Source organism: Pogona vitticeps, chromosome 1, assembly GCF_051106095.1.
Source record: "Pogona vitticeps strain Pit_001003342236 chromosome 1, PviZW2.1, whole genome shotgun sequence".
NCBI classification, from domain to species: Eukaryota; Metazoa; Chordata; class Lepidosauria; order Squamata; family Agamidae; genus Pogona; species Pogona vitticeps.
This window is the reverse complement of record NC_135783.1, coordinates 6210556-6228822: the sequence shown is the minus strand read 5'-3', so window position 1 is coordinate 6228822 and position 18267 is coordinate 6210556. Positions and strand designations below refer to the sequence as shown.

The following is an 18267-nucleotide window of genomic DNA, read 5'->3' as shown; positions in this document are numbered from 1 at the left end:
TGTACCAGACCATTATAACTAGGTAGAATAGATATGTTGGGTGGATGGGTAGGTGGGTGGAAGCTTACAGCTGCCCCACCTCCCCGAAGGTTCACAGGTATCTCCTTACCAGCCTCCGCTGGGGTTTGATCAGGGGGCGGTTGATGCCATTCATCTTGTGGTAGAGCCCGCAAGCATTGCACAAGTAGTGGCCGGTACCATCTCGCCGCCACAGCGGGGTAGACATGGCCCCGCAGTTGACGCATTCCCGACCTTCGGAGTAGTCGTCAAAAAACTCTGCAGGTACAGGGAAATGGGGGGGGGGGGGAGAGACAACAATCAAGAGACGGAAAAATCAAACATTTGCCTGAAAACGCATTTCTCTAAGCTTTTTCACAGACTTGTGGACTCTGGATCCCATGAATGAATCAGGATGATCACAATAATGGCATTCCGTGTCTAGTCACGCTGGCCACGTGACCACGGAAGATTATCTTCGGACAAATGCTGGCTCTATGGCTTGGAAACGGGGATGAGCACCGCCCCCTAGAGTCGGACACGACTGGACAAAAATTGTCAAGGGGAACCTTTACCTTCAAGGGATCACAATATGAGTTTGCCAGAGTCTTCAGGCTGTTTAGCCCATTCCTACCTGGACCAAGGAAGACCATCATGGCCTCCTTGTTGTCAAAGAATCATAGAATCAGAGTTGGAAGGGGCTCATAAGGCCATTGAAACCAAACTCCCGCTAAGTACAAGAATACAAATCAAAGCAGATCTGACAGGTGGTTGTCTAAATTTCTCCTCACCACCTCTTCAGCTTATGGGTTTCATCACTGTACTACTCTAACAGTTAGGAAGTTTCCCCTGATATTCAGCCTTAATCTGGCTTCCCTGTAGCTTGAGCCCGTTCTTACGTGTCCTGCACTCTGGGATGGTCAAGAACAGATCCTGCCCCTCCTCTGTATGACAGCCTTTCAAGGATTTGAAAAGTGCTACTATATCCTTGAGGTCCACATGATCAACGTACTGTAAGGTGGACAGTCCTGTGTTTGAAGCACTGTCCGGTTCAAGTGCAGTTTAAAGATCGCAAAATCTAAGAAGGGAGACAAGTGGGCCCAAAGTTGTTCAACCATAGTCATATAGGTATAGTAAACGGTGGGGGCTGATAAAGCCTTGGTCACCTTCTTCCTCATTATGGGGAGTTGGGTTTAATCACAGGTGAGCATCCAGTGGCTTTATCCAACTAGCACAAGTACAATAGTAATAGAGGAAACCTACTCCTAGACCAGAGGTGGGCAATTTCCAAACCCCCAAGGGTGAAATATGCCCACCATAGGACATATGAGGAACCTGCTCTTGCACTCCTACCCACCTAAAATATTTTCTTTGGAAATGATTTTTTTTAAAAAACCCCAAACCATTTATGTACCCTCTAGTGACATTTAATACATATATATATACACAGTCGTGCCCCACTGGACAATTACCCTGCTCTACGATGAATCCGCTTTACATTGACGTTTTTGCGATCGCTTTTGCAATCGCAAAACAATGTTTTAAATGGTGTTTTTTTTTGCTGTGCGATGATCGGTTCCCTGCTTTGGGAACCGATTTTCGCTCTACGACGATCAGCAAACGGCTGATCGTCGGGTTTCAAAATGGCCGTCGGCTGAAGAAAATGCCCCCCCACTGTTTTCTAGGACGGATTCCTCACTTTACAGGTGAGTAGATCCCCAAAATATCTCCAAATTGTTCCCACACATGTTCTATTGAGCCAAAACTTGAACTAAGGGATAGGCAAGAACAGCCAGGCGGTTCAGTGGTTCATGCCCGTTTGTCCACAGATCGAACGGGTGTTCGGGACTTCCCAGCTCTGCCTCCTCTGGAGGGTGTCTACTCAGGTGCAGGGCCCCGAAGAGGAGAAAGCAGAGGTTTTTTAAAAAAAATCGAAACAAATGAAATAAATAAATTGGAGGCGACACGACGGCACATAACAACACCAGCTCATTCACGCGCCACTCCAAAATCCAAATTCCGAGCCACCAGTAAGCTGTTTCCTTGCTTGTTAGGGCAGAATCGTTGTTTTCTAAATTTGAGCCCATACCAGTAACTCAGCCTGGGCTGGTTTTATACCAACCTGCGGCATCCGTTGTACATCTTTCCAATGATGCCACTCTGTGGGGTCCACTTCAATTACGTATGGATCGGCCCCTGGAGTTCCTTATGAGACTATCTGGATGGATGGGAAACCTGCCGTTCAACTCACGCCCAAACTGGCATACTCTGGAGACCCACAGGGTGTCCAGCTTGAACCACTGAACATGCAGGAAACATCACCCTAACGCTGTTGTTCATGGAACTGACCGCTAGAGGGCGGTCTTGTTCTATTTTACACAAGAAGGAGCGATTGAACAGCCTTGCCGAGACATAAAGAAGGTGCGGCTACTTTGAGATATCATAGAATCATGGAGTTGGAAGGGACCTATGAGGTCATCAAGTCCAACCCCCTGCTTGATGGTCAATTTCTCATTCACTCATAGCATTTTAGCCTCGGAGGGCACTCCACGGATCACCTGTTACTTCACTCCTCCACCAATGTTGGAAACCAATAGTCTGCAAACCCCCCAAATAATTTAATGTTCCCACCCGGTTCCACCCAAGACAGGAGCGCTCTGTTGGAGAGACAGGCGGTTCTTTTATCTCACTGGTGGTCAGGCAATTCCGAACGGACCGTGGTTGAACGGTCTTCCTTCCTCAGCTAGATCCCACAGAAGGGGCCTCTAAGCCTATGGAGTCCAACCCCCTGCTCAAGGCAGGAATCCAAATCAAAGCAGATCGGTTGCTTAAAGTTCTCCTGATGGCCTCCAGCGTTGGAGCGCTCACTGCCTCGAATGATCCCAGCTGCATTGTAACCCTGGGAATAATGGTCGTCTGGAACATTCAACAAGAGCAACAAAATCCACAACGTGCCTTCAAGTCCCTTCCGACTCATGGCAACCTTTTGAAGCGTTTTCCAGGGACAGAACACTCAGAAGCGGTCACCCTTTTTTCTGGTGTTCCCCTGGAGCTGTGCAGCTGGCCCAAGGCCACCCAAGCTGGCTGCACAGTGTAGATCCCACACATATCCCTATTCCTAAAAGGAATGAGGCAGTTGGTTAGCTGTATGCCACCCCGCGGATGCAGAAAAATGCAAATTACAGAGAATGAAATGTGTTCTCTGGCTCCCTCTAATGGCCCGTTCTGGTAATGCCATTGTAGAAATATATTTCGCCAGCAAATGCTATATACATGGCCTGCTCTCTGGCTCCCTCTCGTGGCCCATTCTGGTAGCACCACCTTTAGAAATAATACCTTTCCAGGATTTTTCTTTTAAATATTTTTAATATTTTCAGAGCATGAATCAGCAAATCAGTGGATCCTGATCCCGCGGATAAGGGGGTTCCTACTGTCTTTCAGCAAGAGGAAATGGTGGAAGGGGAAGGAGTCACACAGGGACACACACACACATAGCACAACCTCATCTGCTGTTTTAACATTACAAAAACGTATCAGGAGGTCTGATTAAGAATCACTGCATCCCATCCACCATTTTTGCAACACTGTCTTGGGTTCAGATGTGGTTTTGCAGTGGAGGGGGCGGGATGTTTCCCCTTTAAAGAATTTGCTGACTTGTAAAAGCAAAGCAAAGCAAAGATTGCCTGTCTCCAACCGTCACAGAACGGACAGGCTGGAGGAAACGGATCGCTCAGTGGCCCACGGATGAAGCTGCCCAGGACTTATCATGTGGGAACAGAAGGCTGTCTCTGCTGTATTCAGGCCGGCCAAGACTGAATATACATAACGTTCAGGCCAGGGGTTGATAAGCGGTGCATTTTTATTCGTTTTTTGGAAGAGAGTCAGCCTTCTTCTGTCTATGCCAGACAGAAGCTGGAATCATGTGCAAAGCAGATGTAAGGAGAACCAGAGGAGGAATAGAAGATTGAGGCGGGGAAAAACACACACACACACACACACAGAGAGCGAGAGAGAGAGAGCATATCCAGAGAACAGATCTTCGCTTGTGGGATGTTCCAGTGTGTCTTAAAACTGCCCTTGCCAATTACGATGGAATCAGCTCGTTCTCTGCCACTGGAATCGCTCCTTTTTTTGGACTCCTTGCCAGGGGATTCTGGGTCTTGTAGTCCAAAAAGAGGGACGGGGCCCGGATCTGCTCCTTTCCAAAGTGGTGCATATGAAGCCAAGCCATTGGCGAGTCATCAAAGGGAACACGCTCCGCCACTCCAGGTTGTCTGTTTTTCATTGCTGGCCTGGAGTGGCAGGTTTGGGGGAAGAGGGTTCAGGAACCCCACCAACGGGGAGGACCGCATTTCCCTGGGACAAGGGCGCAGACGGTGCAGCCCAGATCATTCAAACATCCTTTAAGGCTATCATCTTTTCATCAATGGTTGTCACAGCCGCAGTGGTCCTTTCCCAGCTCCACGTTATGGCCCTTTTCTCTGCTACCATTTTAAAGTGGGGAAGAATTAGGTACATAATATCCAGAATTTCGTAGCAAGTTTTATCCGGGGACAGCCCAAAACTGTGGGTTCGTAAGATCTTCAGGGGAAGCCCGTCTCTCAGTCCCATGGCCTTCTCAGGCAAATCTGGAGGGGCCGTCTCTGTGGCTGTTCCTAAGTTGTGGAATCAAAGAATCACAAAATCATGGAGTTGGAAGGGACCCCTTGAGGTCATCAAGTCCAACCCCCTGCTCAAGGCAGAATTCCAAGTTGAAGCAAATCTGACAGAGGGTAGTCCAAGCTTCTCTTGAAGGTCTCCAACACTGGAGCATTCACCACATCCTGAGGCTATTGGGTCCATTGTCGCACTGCTCTAACAGTTAAGAAATTTTTTCCCTGATATTCAACCTAAATCTGGTTTCCTGTTGCTTGAGCCCATTGTTACATATCCTGCACTCTGGGATGACTTGAGAACAGATCCTGCCCCTCCTCTGTAGGGCTACTTTTCAAGGATTTGGAAAGGGCTATCATAACTCTGATAGACCCCGATGTTGAGAGCAAGAGGAGAAGGGGACGACAGAGGATGAGATGGATGGACAGCGTCATCAAAGCGACCAACATGAATTTGACCCAACTCCGGGAGGCAGTGGAAGACAGGAAGGCCTGGCGTGCTCTGGTCCATGGGGTCACGAAGAGTCAGACACACATTCAGTGATAATGATCCCCTTCATGGATGGCTGCCTTGTTGTGGCGAAGGGGCTTGAGTAACTCAGAGAAGCTATGGGCTATGCCGTGCGGGGACACCCAAGACGGACAGGACATAGTGGAGAGTTCTGACTCAACGCGATCCACCTGGAGCAGGAACTGGCAAGCCACTCCAGTATCTTTGCCAAGAAAACTCCATGGACAGAAACAAAAGGCTTTTCTTTCTACATACTTGGATTTTAATTATTGAGAGCTCTCTTCAGTCCCTTTACAAGAGAAAGAGGGCATATATACGAGAGGGCAGGAAGATAACTGAAGGCACAATATCCTGCCCAGTCTTTTTTTTTAAGAAACAAACCCATCTCGACTGCCCTTCACCATCTTCATTACTGATTTTGTTGCAAGGTGATAATAAATTGATGCCTTCTCCAGTGTAACTCCCCTCACAGCATGTTTCCAGTTAAAAACAGGAAATTCCCATTTAAAATAAGGTGTGCACCCTCTTCACAGGTCAAAGCATGCTTCTGGAGGAAGCCAGATGATTTGTACATGAGAGCCCCCTGTCACGATGGTTAAACTGCAGTACTGCAATGAAGGCTCTGCTCATGAGGACCTCAATTTGATCCCAGGCTCAATTTTAATTGGCTTGAGGTTGAGTCCACCTTCCATCCTTCTAAGGAAGGTAAATTGAGTATCCAGTTCATGGGTACCACCTCAGCAAATGCGCACAAAACAGCACTTCTCTGTTACGAAACCGTTTTGAGGCTATTCCCGTGTTATCATCAACCGTGTTGCTTGTACTGCTTTCGTTCCACGTTGTGGACGCTTTAATTTTGGTTAAATCCCGCTAGTTGCACCGCAGGAGTGCAGGGATTCACATCACAGAATAAGCTTCAAGTTCCCCAGTTAGGCCATTCCTTTTTGTCATCCGCTGGCACTTACGGTCTCAAATGACCCCTTCTGAAACATTCGCTGGAGAAATAATAAAAAGTGTTCCGCTTACTGACAGTGACCAGATCACAGCAAACCGACAGAACGTGAATGCTTTGAGCGACAGGCCTCGACAGACTAACCGACTACTTCGGATAGAGAAAAAAAAGAGGGGGAAACAAGACTTCAGCAGGGGAGCGTGGCCCTCTTAGAATTCAGAGGCAGGGAAGGAAGAACTGGGTTACTACTAGGTTGACTGACAGTCACCCCAGCCCAAAAAGGTCCCTCCCAGCGAAACTTACTAAAAGCAGCATGCAAAGTTGCAAAAAAAAAAAAAACCCCGCATGCAAGGTTGCAAAAAAATAGTACACAAAAAACATTCTTTTTCCTAAAACAAGATGCAGGGAAAACCACGCTGTCTTCCAGAGGCAATGCCAACCTCCAGCTATTCCATGATAAAATAATCCGCTGGTGTGTGGTTCTTCCTTCTGTATCAAACAACGTTGTTCATGGGACACAGCAATGAACGCCAGCTCATCGCTCAGTGCCCTTAAGAGGGGCAGCAACGGAGCTTGGAAAAAGCACCAAAGCTGTCATCTGTGTCACACGCACACACACACACCCACCCACAGAGCGGCAGTCCAAAGAGACCACACTTTACAGCGTTCGGCTTCCAGCGGAAGTTCTAAATCTGGCATTATAATGGGGCCTCTTGACACCAATCGCTTTCCATGAGGGTCCCAGCGGCCTGGAAAGGAAGCACTAATTCAGATGGCCAACATGCAGAAGGACTCCTGCCCAGTGTGGGAAATACATCAATCTTCAGGAAAGATGGATGCATTTCTGACAAGAAGCGTGTGAGAAATTTCCTCTCCTGCCACGGAGGGGCTTGACGGGAAGGGTTGCGCACTGCAAATGAGTCTTAAGCCGTCCGGTCGCCAGAGGGGAAACCTGACACATTCGGGATGTGTGTGTGTCACATTCACCCTAGGAAGCAGAGTTTGGGAGAGTGGCATCCTGAACTACATACCCCAGAATCCCCCAAATTCCTTTCCCCCCCAAGGAAACTAGCTTGTCCTAAATCAGAGCATGAATCAAAGGAGTCCCCGTGTTGGGGCATTTGTGGTGTTGAATTTTCCCCCCAAAAAAACCCCACCTTTTTGAAAGCTCTGTAATGACTCAGAGAAGCGCTCCCTGAAATCAACAGAACAGCCAAAATCCTGCTGCAAAAAAGGATTCTGAACAAGAGCACTGCACGCTGCAACATTTTGTTACAGGTCCTGCCGGTGCGCTTAATTCTCAGCACTACAGGCTGGTCCAGGAGCGCAACCGGCGGAGTTCCCTGCCTCAGCCTCCACCGGGGCCGAGCAAACCGAACACCTGCTTTCCTCCTTCCCTTCCTTGTCAAACACTAAGCATCAGAATCCGTGGAGGACGGAGAAAGAAGGTGGGAAGTGGAAGGGACAAGCAGACACCCACAGAGTGACACCCCCCTGTCTCTGTTTGTGGGTTACCTTCCCCCCTGCCACCACTTTTTAAAAAATCATCCTCGTAAAAGCTGGGAGGGACCCCATGGATCATCATCATCCATCCCCTGTAAAGCAGGCGCAGTGGAGATTCGAACTCCCAACCAGATTCACTGAGCTATCCAGCAGTGCATAAGAGATGGCAGTACAATGAAACCAGATCCACTGCAATATTATTAACCTTTAAAAACAAAACAAAAAAATGCTGGCCGGATTGCTCACTGGGTTTAGGGATCTGGCTGTGGGGCCCCGAGGTTGGGAGTTCGAATTCGCCGCTGGGCATCCAGGAAGGGCCAGCCTGGGTGGCCTCGGGAAAGCTGCACAACCCCAGGGCAGCCGGAGAAGAAGGGAATGGGGAACCGCTTGTAAGAGCTTTCTACCTAGAAAACCCTGGAAAAGTTGATCATGTCAGGTGATGATGATGATGATGATGATGAGAGAAAAGAGGAAGGAAGGGAGGGAGAGGGGGAGGGAGAGAGAGGAATGTCTATTCTCTATGTATACATGTAAATGGACTAAGTTGGTTTTACTCTCTCCGTGTCATTGTGTCATCGTGTCATAAGTATCTCTGCTAACCAGTATCTCTGCTGATGTTGTGAGAATACACGTTATCATCAAAATTCTCAGTTCTGGGCCACACAGAGAGCATTCCCGTGGAAATCTGCACAGACGCAGGTGGAGAACAGTGGCCGATTCGGAGGAGAGAAGGGAGGGGAACACACAGACGCCTCCACGCACGAGTCCAAGACCACACTCTGCGCCGAGCGTGTGCCAGGTTCAAAAGAAAGCAAGCACATGCACGGAAACCTGCTTTTTTCCTCAGCCTTCCTCAGATGGGCACAGGCGGAGTTGAATGACAACTCCTATCATTCTGAGACACAGGGGAGGATGGGAATTGTAATCCTGCCCATCTGGAGGGTGCTGGTTCGAGGGAAACTATTCCAGTCCCTATCTCAGCAATTCCGATATCTCAGCTGCCCCTTTCTCAGGGCTGTCAACCAAAGAGGTGGCTCGTGGTTTGAATTTTAATAAGTGCACGATTTAAAACACAGTTTCTTACAGATGGTGAAACATCTGCACCGAATGAGCACAGTTCCTCCCACAGGAGAATACGGCTCCTTGGTACATCCGTGTCTACACTGCACAGCAAACGCCTCATTTCTGGAAACAGATTGGCTAGGAAAATATAGCCTTACAAATTCTTACATATCTAACTTCCCCGCTACGAAGCTTTTACCTCTGGAGTCCTTCGCCATCCACGTTTAAAGCTAATTAAACACTGATTCAAGGTTTCTGACTGGGGAACCTTTTGATTCAGGAATGAACGAGATGGAGGGACATGTCCGGTTTTCTTAAAAATCAAACCGGGGTCTTGCTCCCATTCTCTGTGAAAACAAGCCATCTCAGACAGTCTGAGGTTACATTTTTAAACTTCTAACAGAAATCCGCACTCAGATCAAGAGAGGTCCACTAAAGGGACTCTTCATGTGGGCCATGAAGTCAATGATCCCAGATCCAATATACTGTGATCGGCTCTCGTCTTTAACTTAGGAAAGGAATGTTTTTGTACTACAACTTCCAAAATTCCCTCGCCAGCCTGGCTACCGAAGCTTGGAGTTTAGTTTTCCAAGTTTTTCTTGGAGCTTCAAAAGGCGAACTATTCCCACCCTCGTTTTCTGCGGGGTCTCGGGTAGCTTAACCCTTGATCTCATCATCTTTACACTCTTGTGCTGAAAAATGGCCCCTAATGGGGGTGGGAGAGAAACCCACCTTTATTCTTCCACCGAACGAACAAAGTGAAACCACCTGCTCTGAAAAAGGCTAGCGTGTGTGTGTGTGTTCTTTCTTTGACACATTGGAGTTTGGAACGATGTCAAAACCCAGCCGCCGAGGTGTGATCGATGTGGCCTGCTTAGGAAGCAGGGGGGAAAAGCTTTACAGGTTTCAGAAGCCCTCAAAGCGGACCTCTGGTTTAGAGATTAAAAGCTTCGCTTGAGTTTCAGCCATTCCCCCAAAGCACAATATCACAGTTTTTAGGCAACCATCAACCTGTGTTGCCCAACATTTTACCAAGGTGGAATGCAGGGTGGCTCGGCCAATTTTGTAAAAAGAGAGAGAGAGAGAGAGAGAGAGAGAGAGAGAGAGAGAGAGAGAGAGAGAGAGAGAGAGAGAGAGAGAGAAACGAAAAAACAGAAGTGTTGTGTGCAGGCAATAATTTCCTTCTGACACTACTTGGTGGCAGAACCACAGTGTGCATTTTTTTTAAAAAAATATTCATTTTCAATAAGGGTAAGAGTTGGGGTGTAGGTACAAGGGAATAAGGAAGGAAGGAAGGAATAAGGGTGGGGAAAGGGTAAAATTCCAGACAGTGAAAGAATATTCTTACATCCACTTACATAATTATGTTAAAAAGGGAAATCTCATAAGTAAACGATCTAACAATTTTTCCAGACTATTGTTACTACTCTCTCCATTCCTCTGGACCTCCTCGTGCTTCTTTTATTCATACTTTCCAGTCCGTATTTAGGATCTAATTACAGCCGTGCCTCGCTAGACGACGACCCCGCTGTACGACGAAACTGCATTACACTTAGGTCATCCCCTGGCAGATCTGCTTCGATGGTATTCCTGCCTTGAGCAGGGGGCTGGACTTGATGGCCTTGCAGGCCCCTCCCAACTTCACATTTCTATGATTCCATGAAAACCATTCCCATTTTTTTGAGTCCATTTTGAGATGATCTTTCATTTAATGCTTCTGTTAGAAAACCTATCTCCACCACTTCCAGTATCTTTTCTATCAGTTCCTCCAGAGACAGTACCTCTTCTTGCTTCCAATATTTTCCATATAGTATTCTCGCTACCGTAAGCACATTTATTATCAAATCTCTCATCACATTGTGCATTTAAATGTACTTTAAGGGATCGTGCACAAGAGCCCTTCAGGGGAGACGTCAACATCCATAGCAAACCTACAAATTTCAGGATTATAAATTTTAACTTTTGAACAGCAGAGGTGGAAGGGGCCCCTAAGGATCATTCAGTCCAGCCCCCGCCAGGGAGGTCCAATAGGGAATCAAACCCCCAACCTTTAGCTCTGCAGACAAATACCAAAACCACTGACCTATCCAGAGACATTACAGGTTTTTTTAAACTAATGATGAGACTGTATCATCATATATACTGTATGATGATAACGAAACCTTATCTGAGCCCAAAGTTAAATAAAGAAATGAACAAGAAGAGCCATGAATAATCAGTCGAATTTCACTGAAGCAGTCTACGGACCATGTCATCAATCATTCACCACAGACAATAATATTATTGAATATTATAGATTTATGAAAGATCGGCTCTTACGTGAAAAAAAAAGGAAACTGAATCATGTGTAGACCAAATACTCCAAATTATATCAGTCAGGCCCTTAATCTAAGATAAATTACTATTAATCCTGTAAAGCTTTGATTTAAAATCCTTACAGAACTCTGTTATATAATTAAAAAACAACACATTTCTTTTCATCCTCTTTCTTTCTAAGAAAGGCTGCCTTGATCGCATAAAGAGCAACAACCCTCTGTGTTACGAACATGTTGGACCCACACAAGAAGTTGTCTATTTTTCTCTCATCCTCCAATGTACTCATCCTATTAAAGAGCGAGGCAAAGTAATGTTTTCTAATATTAGCATACAACTGACTGTGTAACAAATAGTGGGCAAGATCTTCTACTTTATCATTCCCACGGGGGCCATGTCTATTTTGTACAGGTATGCCCCCCCAAAAAACGACCCCCTCTGCATCATGGTACCCATGTCTTCGAAAGGGAGTCGTGTAAAGGCCGCACGCAATTTTCCTTTCTGAAACTGGCCATTCGCCCCAGCCAGCCATTTCATAGATTTTACAGGTGCTAGTGCAGCTAAGGTCCACCTGAGCTCTAATATTTAAAACTCTTTGTTTAAAAAACATTTTTTAATATATTGCAGTTAAGAACATCTGATCGCCACTCCTGGTAGGAGGCGAGAGGACAAGCCTCGCTGTAAGGTCGAAGAGTGGCGAGCGGATTGCGTGCTGCAGCGCCATTGGTAGAATCGCGCCATCCACGTTCATATCCAGCCCCATGGGGGTGGACCATCGTTAACACCACCTTTGCGGGGATATTCGTATACGAATACCACCATCTGTACTTATGATGAATCTTTTTTCTTCAGAGTTTTTCAGGTAGAAAATACAGTTGTGCCCTGCTTAACGATTACCCCGCATAATGACGAATCCGCTTCACGACGATGTTTTTGTGATCGCAGTTGCGATCACAAAACAATGTTTTAAATGGTTTTTTTTTTCACTCTGCGAAGATTGGTTCCCTGCTTCGGGAACCGATTCTTCGCATTACGATTATCAAAACAGCTGATTGTCAAGTTTTCAAAATGGCCACTGGGTGATCAAAATGGCTCCCCGCTGTGCTTAGGGACGGATTCCTCGCTCTACAGGCACCGAAAATGGCTGCCCCTATGGAGGATCTTCGCTGGATGATGAATTTTAAGCCCATTGGAATTCATTAACCAGGTTTTAATGCGTTTCAACTGGCTTTTTTATTTCACTTTTATGACGTTTTCACTCTACAGCTATTTCGCTGGAACGAATTAACGTCGTTAAGCGAGGCACCACTGTACTCAGAAGTGTTTCACCCTTCCCTTCCTCTAGGGGGTGCCCTGGGACGGTACAGCTTGCCCAAGGCCACCCAGGCTGGCTCTACTCTCAGGAGGCACCGTGGGGGGAATCGAACTCCCAACCTCCAAACCAACGTAACTCCACATTACCTGGATTCAGCACCACCAGGATTTCTGGGAGTTGAAGTCCAAGAACGTCTGGAGGCCCAAGATTGGGGACCACTGATCTAAGGCATGCAGTTGAGTTCGTTCCAGGTTCCCTCCACAGAGGGGCAGGTGCACCCGAAAAGTCTGAGTTATTATGGACTCTGTTTGGGCATTCTAGAAATCCCAAGCCCGGCTTTCAGATCACGAGAGATCTGTTTGGTTTTTAAGGAATGTTTTACAGTTCCTGAGTCAATAGGGTTCACTTAAGCCATCCTGGAAAACTTTGTTCTTCCATTAGCAGGAGGGAGGGGGAGAGAGAGAGAAAGAAAGAAAGATGAAAGCTGAGATTCCGTCACGTAATCATAGGCCTGTAAGGGTTTTCAAACAAGAGAAGGGTGCCATGACAGCATTGTTTTGAATGCCGGAGCGCTTGATCCTCATCAAACGCTTATAAGGCCTCTGTGCAAAGCTGCTGAGACAGAACTCTGCAAAGCTACAGGGCGGGAAACATTTGCCCGGACCATCGTCTGGAGGCTTAAGCGATTGAAATTTAACTAGGACTTCCCTCCATGAGACGTGGGCGACCCTCCACGCCAGCCCTTTGTGATAGCAACCCTTCTTGAAGAGACCTCCAGACTTTGTATGGGGGGAAAAAAAAAAACAACAACCACCCAAAAACCAAATAGAATCACTTTCTGGCAAGGATCTGTCTTTGATGGTCTTATCAGGAATAGTTAACATATTCGGGCTGTCTCTAGGCATTCCCTCTTGGCTGCCCGGTCCGTGTGTATGGATGTTTCTCCGCAGAATCAGACATTTTTTAAAAGTCGGGAGACATTCCACAGAAAGACCGCTTCCCTGTCCTGAGCAAAGCGCGGGATGAATGAGTTGCATTACATTTGAAGTAACGCAGGGAAATATTTAGAAAAAAGTAATGGCCAAGTTTGCATTTTAAGTATACGAAGCAACACTTCCTAGTTTTATTCGGAAGTTACTTATAAAGGGCAATTGAAAGGCACTGATAGAGGCATTTTGGATAGGAATTTTTCGGGCTTCTCTTCTCATTCCTAGATGATGAGGGAAATATTTGTTTTCATTCCACTTTTTGCATTTTTTAAAAAAAAAACACATGTGGACGATGCGATATCAAAATTGGCCACTAGAGGGAACTAATCCAGATCTACCTTTTCCTTGTTCATGCCCCTGAAGAACTTTGTGCCGCTTCGTGACGTAGTTGGTAAACTGCAGTACTGCAGTCAAGACTCTGCTCACAGCCTAAATTCAATCCTGACCAGCTCAGGTAGCTGGCTCAAGACTGACTCAGCCGTCCATTCCTCTGAGGTTGGTAAAATGAGTACTCAGCTCACTGGAGAGGGTACAATGTGTAGTCAGCATAATTAAAATGTAAACCACCTAGAAAGTGCTTTAGCGCTATGGGGAGGAATATACAGTGGTGCCTCGCTTAACGACGATAATCCGTTCAAGGAAAATCACCGTTAAGCGAAAACATCGTAAAGTGAAAATAAAAACCCGATTGAAATGCACTGAAACCTGTTCAGTGTGTTCCAATGGGATAAAAACTCACCATCCAGTGAAGATCCTCCATATGGCAGCCATTTTCGCTGTCTGTATAGCGAGGAATCTGTCCCTAAACACAGCAGGGAGCCATTTTAATCACCTGGCGGCCATTTTGAAACTGCCGATCAGCTGTTTTGATCGTCGTAATGCGAATAATCGGTTCTCGAAGCATGGAACCGATCTTCGCAAAGCGAAATTCCCCCATTCAGACCATCGTTTTGCAATCAATCCTTATGCATTTAGAAATTAGCTTTATAGATAGGACAACCAAACGTTTGGCTTTAAAATTTGCTATTTCCAGAGATCCTCTGCTTGAAGGGCTGTCCAAAATCTAAAGAGTGAACCTGAGAACCTGAAGCTGGCCATCCACCATTAGCAACACTCAGACAACAGAAGGACCCGCTTTCACCTGATCGGTCTTCCCCATGATGGTGAGTTGTATGGCATGGGTAGCCTTAGGCACCTATCTGAATCGTGATCGCTCCTACTCCAGGAGCCAACCCGTCAAACTCAAGGTGAAAGGTCGCGTCCTGTTGACTTCCTGGAGGAAATAACATGTTCAAGAAAAATCCCCTCGCGCTCGTCCGTGAACTTGGACAGCTTCGCCGGAGTGTGTGCTTTGCAGGACGTAGAAGAAAACAATAATAGGGAATGCACGTGATGCCCCCCTCATAGGGTTTGCTGAGGAGAAAGGGCATGGAGAAGGGCTACGGGTGACGTTGTGTTGTTCCACCCACTTTGGCCGGCAACCCTGTCTTGTCTAGGTTATTACAAAAGTACAGTACGCAAGAACAACAACAAATAAAAATAAAAAATATGGAAATTGGTCTGTTCTCCTTCCTCGCACCCCATAATTCCTAGACGAATTGGCATTCTAGCATCTGATAAAGTAACCATTGCAAACCGATTGGCCTGTATATGTCGTACAACACTTCCCATTATTCCTGGACAGACTGAGGATGATAAGACTTCTCGTGCAAAACATCTGAAAGCCACCAGGTTGGGGAAGACCAAAAGGAGGTTTTGAGCAGGAACTAGAGAGCCCCCACATTGGCAGGCAAGGTGATGGGTCCCCAGCTGGCAAATCTGTCTGAGAACCATTTTTTTAATGCCTCGAGTTGTTCTGCCCCTATTCTCGTAACCATCCGGGGGGTGCAAAGGCAAACGCATGAAAAGGGAAGGCTTTAAAAAGTTTGTGAATCAATTTAAGACTTAGCATTGTTCTTTTAAACGTGGGAAATCCCAACAGAGCCATGTGGGCGGAAAATATTCCCTGGTTTTCAGATCTATAGGGAAGGCTGTGGAACTCCCTTCCACAAGACACTCAACTGAATCCTTCCAAGCTTGCCTTCTACTGCCAGGCAAAGATCTGCCTCTTCAGATCAGTGGTTTGCAACTTAACTGATCATAAGGGAACCTCTAGTTTTTCAACTTCTTCTAATGAGCTTCTAAATATATAACTCAGTGGTTGCTTCAACAGGATCATATGCTTCATAATTACAGTTTTCATTGGCTGCATGCCAGCTGCATTTGTGTTTTTTTAAAAATATTTTGAAAACCACTTTTACTGGATATATAAAAACCAATGACTGCCCGGGGCCCATTGGAGGGATGTGTATATACTATGTATATGTGAAAAGAATATATGCGGTAAATAAATGTCTTAGGATCTCTTTTGGAAGACTCGTCTGCCGTATCCGAAGACAGGAGCACCGGTCTAAGGCTCTGGGGAGCATACTGATAACAAGAAGAAGAAGATGATGATGATGATGAACAACAGGAGAGCAGTGCCTGATCAAATAACTCTGGAGGTCAGTGCCAAACTCAACACAACACACGACTGAACTATCCAATAAGCCAGCGCAAGGGAGAGCGATCAGAGCGAGGGAAACAGACCTTTTAGTTTTCTACCTCAATTGATTGGGATTTTTATCTCAAATAGCAGACATTATAAGATAGGCGAAAAAAGGCTTCAGATAAGGAAGACGAGGGAGGCGATCTTGAATCCAGACCAGAAGGGCTCAGGGGAAGGGAAGAAGCGGTGTGTGTGTGCACGTGTGCGTGTCATATTTGTTCAAACTCCTGCCTCCGATCAATAAGAGAGGCCTGGCGTCCTCCCCTGGCCAGCTTTTGTGTTGTATCTGAAACGCTGCTAAAGTTGGATGAACTTTGAGACTTTCCGAGTTTATTTTGCGATTATGATTAACTTGGCCAGGGAGTCCCCCCCCCCCACGGGATCGAGCCTCAGGTTGGAAGGGACGGAGTTTAAATACAGGGTTTTGAGGGAAATGAGGTGGAGATGGGATGGGTTGGGGGAGAGAGAGAGATGGGCCTGAGAATATTCTCCAACTTCCAGCCTCCCCACTATCACAGCCACCAGCAAAATTGTGACAATCATCTTCACGAATTCACCTTCGCGAATACTCTGACAATCACGTTGCTTTCCTCAAGCTGTTGGCATTTCTCTCACGAACGCACTTCATTTTAGGTTGAATCTTGTCAGCTATTATAACGCTGAGTTCCACATTTCAAGAGATTCTCCTGATGCGCTTTGCAATCATTTTATGCTCTCCTTGCCCAAAATGATTTGGTCCCATCAACAAACATGGACACTTGGACGACTTCACCCCACATTCACTGTGGGATGGCAAGAAGTATTTTGCATGAAGGTCCCACGTCCGTGGAGACCCCGTCCACCTTTCGATCACGTTCGACACGCCTGTAAACCCAGAGCTCTCATCTACGGTCCAAAGATGAGAGAAGTTACCTTTTTTGGACTGCAACTCCCAAAATTCCACACTCTCGGGACCAAATCCTGACACACCCTTGCTATTCTGTGATGCACCCAGAAGAATAACAACAGATAAATGTCGTATTTTGCCTAGAATCTCTAAATGTTGTCTTCTTTTTGGATTACAACTCCCGCAATCCACAGTGGCCAGGATGAGAAGGGATTCTGGGAGTCATAGTCCAAAAAAACCCCCAAACTTTCCAAATTCCAGCTTTTGATTAAGGAAGTGAGGAAAGCTGTGGATACCAAAGAGATGTTTTGGAAAAAAAACCAAAAGCAAATCCCTTTTACAGAATGGTCTTTCCAGGAATTCTGCTGGTCAACTCATACCAAGCGCAAAGAATGTTTCCTCCGCAGGGGAATGTCGCTCGGAAAGCTACGTGGGCCCTTCAGATTTTTCCGCCTTGTCCTGATCCACTTTGTCTGGCTTTTTAATAGCAGTGAGACTCAGGCGAGTGGGAGGGTGGAAACGTGTTGCAGAACTTTGAATTTGAGGTTAAATTCCTCTAGCTGTGCAACAGAAGTGCAGGGATTCGCAGAGCAGAATTAGCTTCAAGTTCCCCCCATTAGTCCACCCCTTGAAACCAATCAACCCCCACCTCCCCGAATACAGTGGGGTCTCTACTTAAGAACTTAATCGGTATTGGAAGGTGGTTCTCAAGTTGAAAAGTTCTTATGTTGAATCTGCATTTCCCGTAGGAATGCATTGAAAAACATTTAATCCGTATCTGCTCTTTTCCGTCCATAGAAACTACAGTGAAACCTCTACCTAAGAACTTAATCCATTTTGGAATGGTGTTCTTAAGTTGAAACGTTCTTAAATTGAAGCAAAATTTCCCATAGGAATGGACTGAAAACCAATTAATCCGTTCTGGCTGTTTTTTTTTTTGTTATGTAGAGGTGCGTTCGATTGAAGCATTAGTTCCCACAGGAACTAATGCAAAGCTGGTTAATACGTACTCTACCACTAGGGGGAGAATTTTTTTTTTAACCTAAGATGACCTAAGGTTAAAAAAAGAGCAGGAAAGGTTTTTTTTTCCTGTTCTTATCTTGGATTTCTGTTCTCAAGTAGAAGCAAAATTTAGCAAATGGAGCTGTTCTTAAGTTGGATTGTTCTTAAGTAGAGACGTTCTTAAGTAGAGACCCCACTGTACCTCAGTCCGACATTAGAGCCCTGGAGCAAAGCCTTACATGCCCTGTCCTAATTAGGGCCCAAAGGTACATATGACTGCAGAGCTGGAGGTTGGGAGTTCGATTCCCCGTCGTGCCTCTCAGGAGAGCAGCCAACCATGTGCAGCTTAACTTGGGGGTAATCAGTACAGTCCGGGGTCACCCCAGAAGAATGGAAGGGTCAACCACATCAGAACTGGCTTCAGGGCACGTGGTGATGATTATTAAGGGATCTGGTCATCATCTTCAAATCTGACTATATCCAGCTGATCCTGAACCT

General features: G+C 46.2%; 1 protein-coding gene across 4 annotated transcripts in view; it reads right to left on the bottom strand.

Moving 5' to 3' along the window:
* GATA4 (GATA binding protein 4) overlaps nucleotides 1–18267 on the bottom strand; it is a 53638-nt gene that overhangs the window by 7421 nt on the left and 27950 nt on the right. For all 4 annotated transcript variants that reach the window (XR_013539265.1, XM_072986757.2, XM_078381872.1 and 1 more), the window contains exon 3: nucleotides 110–276. Coding sequence is in view for 3 of the 4 variants with exons in the window: in XM_072986757.2 (XP_072842858.2) it covers nucleotides 110–276 (167 nt within the window). In the remaining variant the exon portion in view is untranslated. The remainder of the gene's footprint in view (nucleotides 1–109; nucleotides 277–18267) is intronic.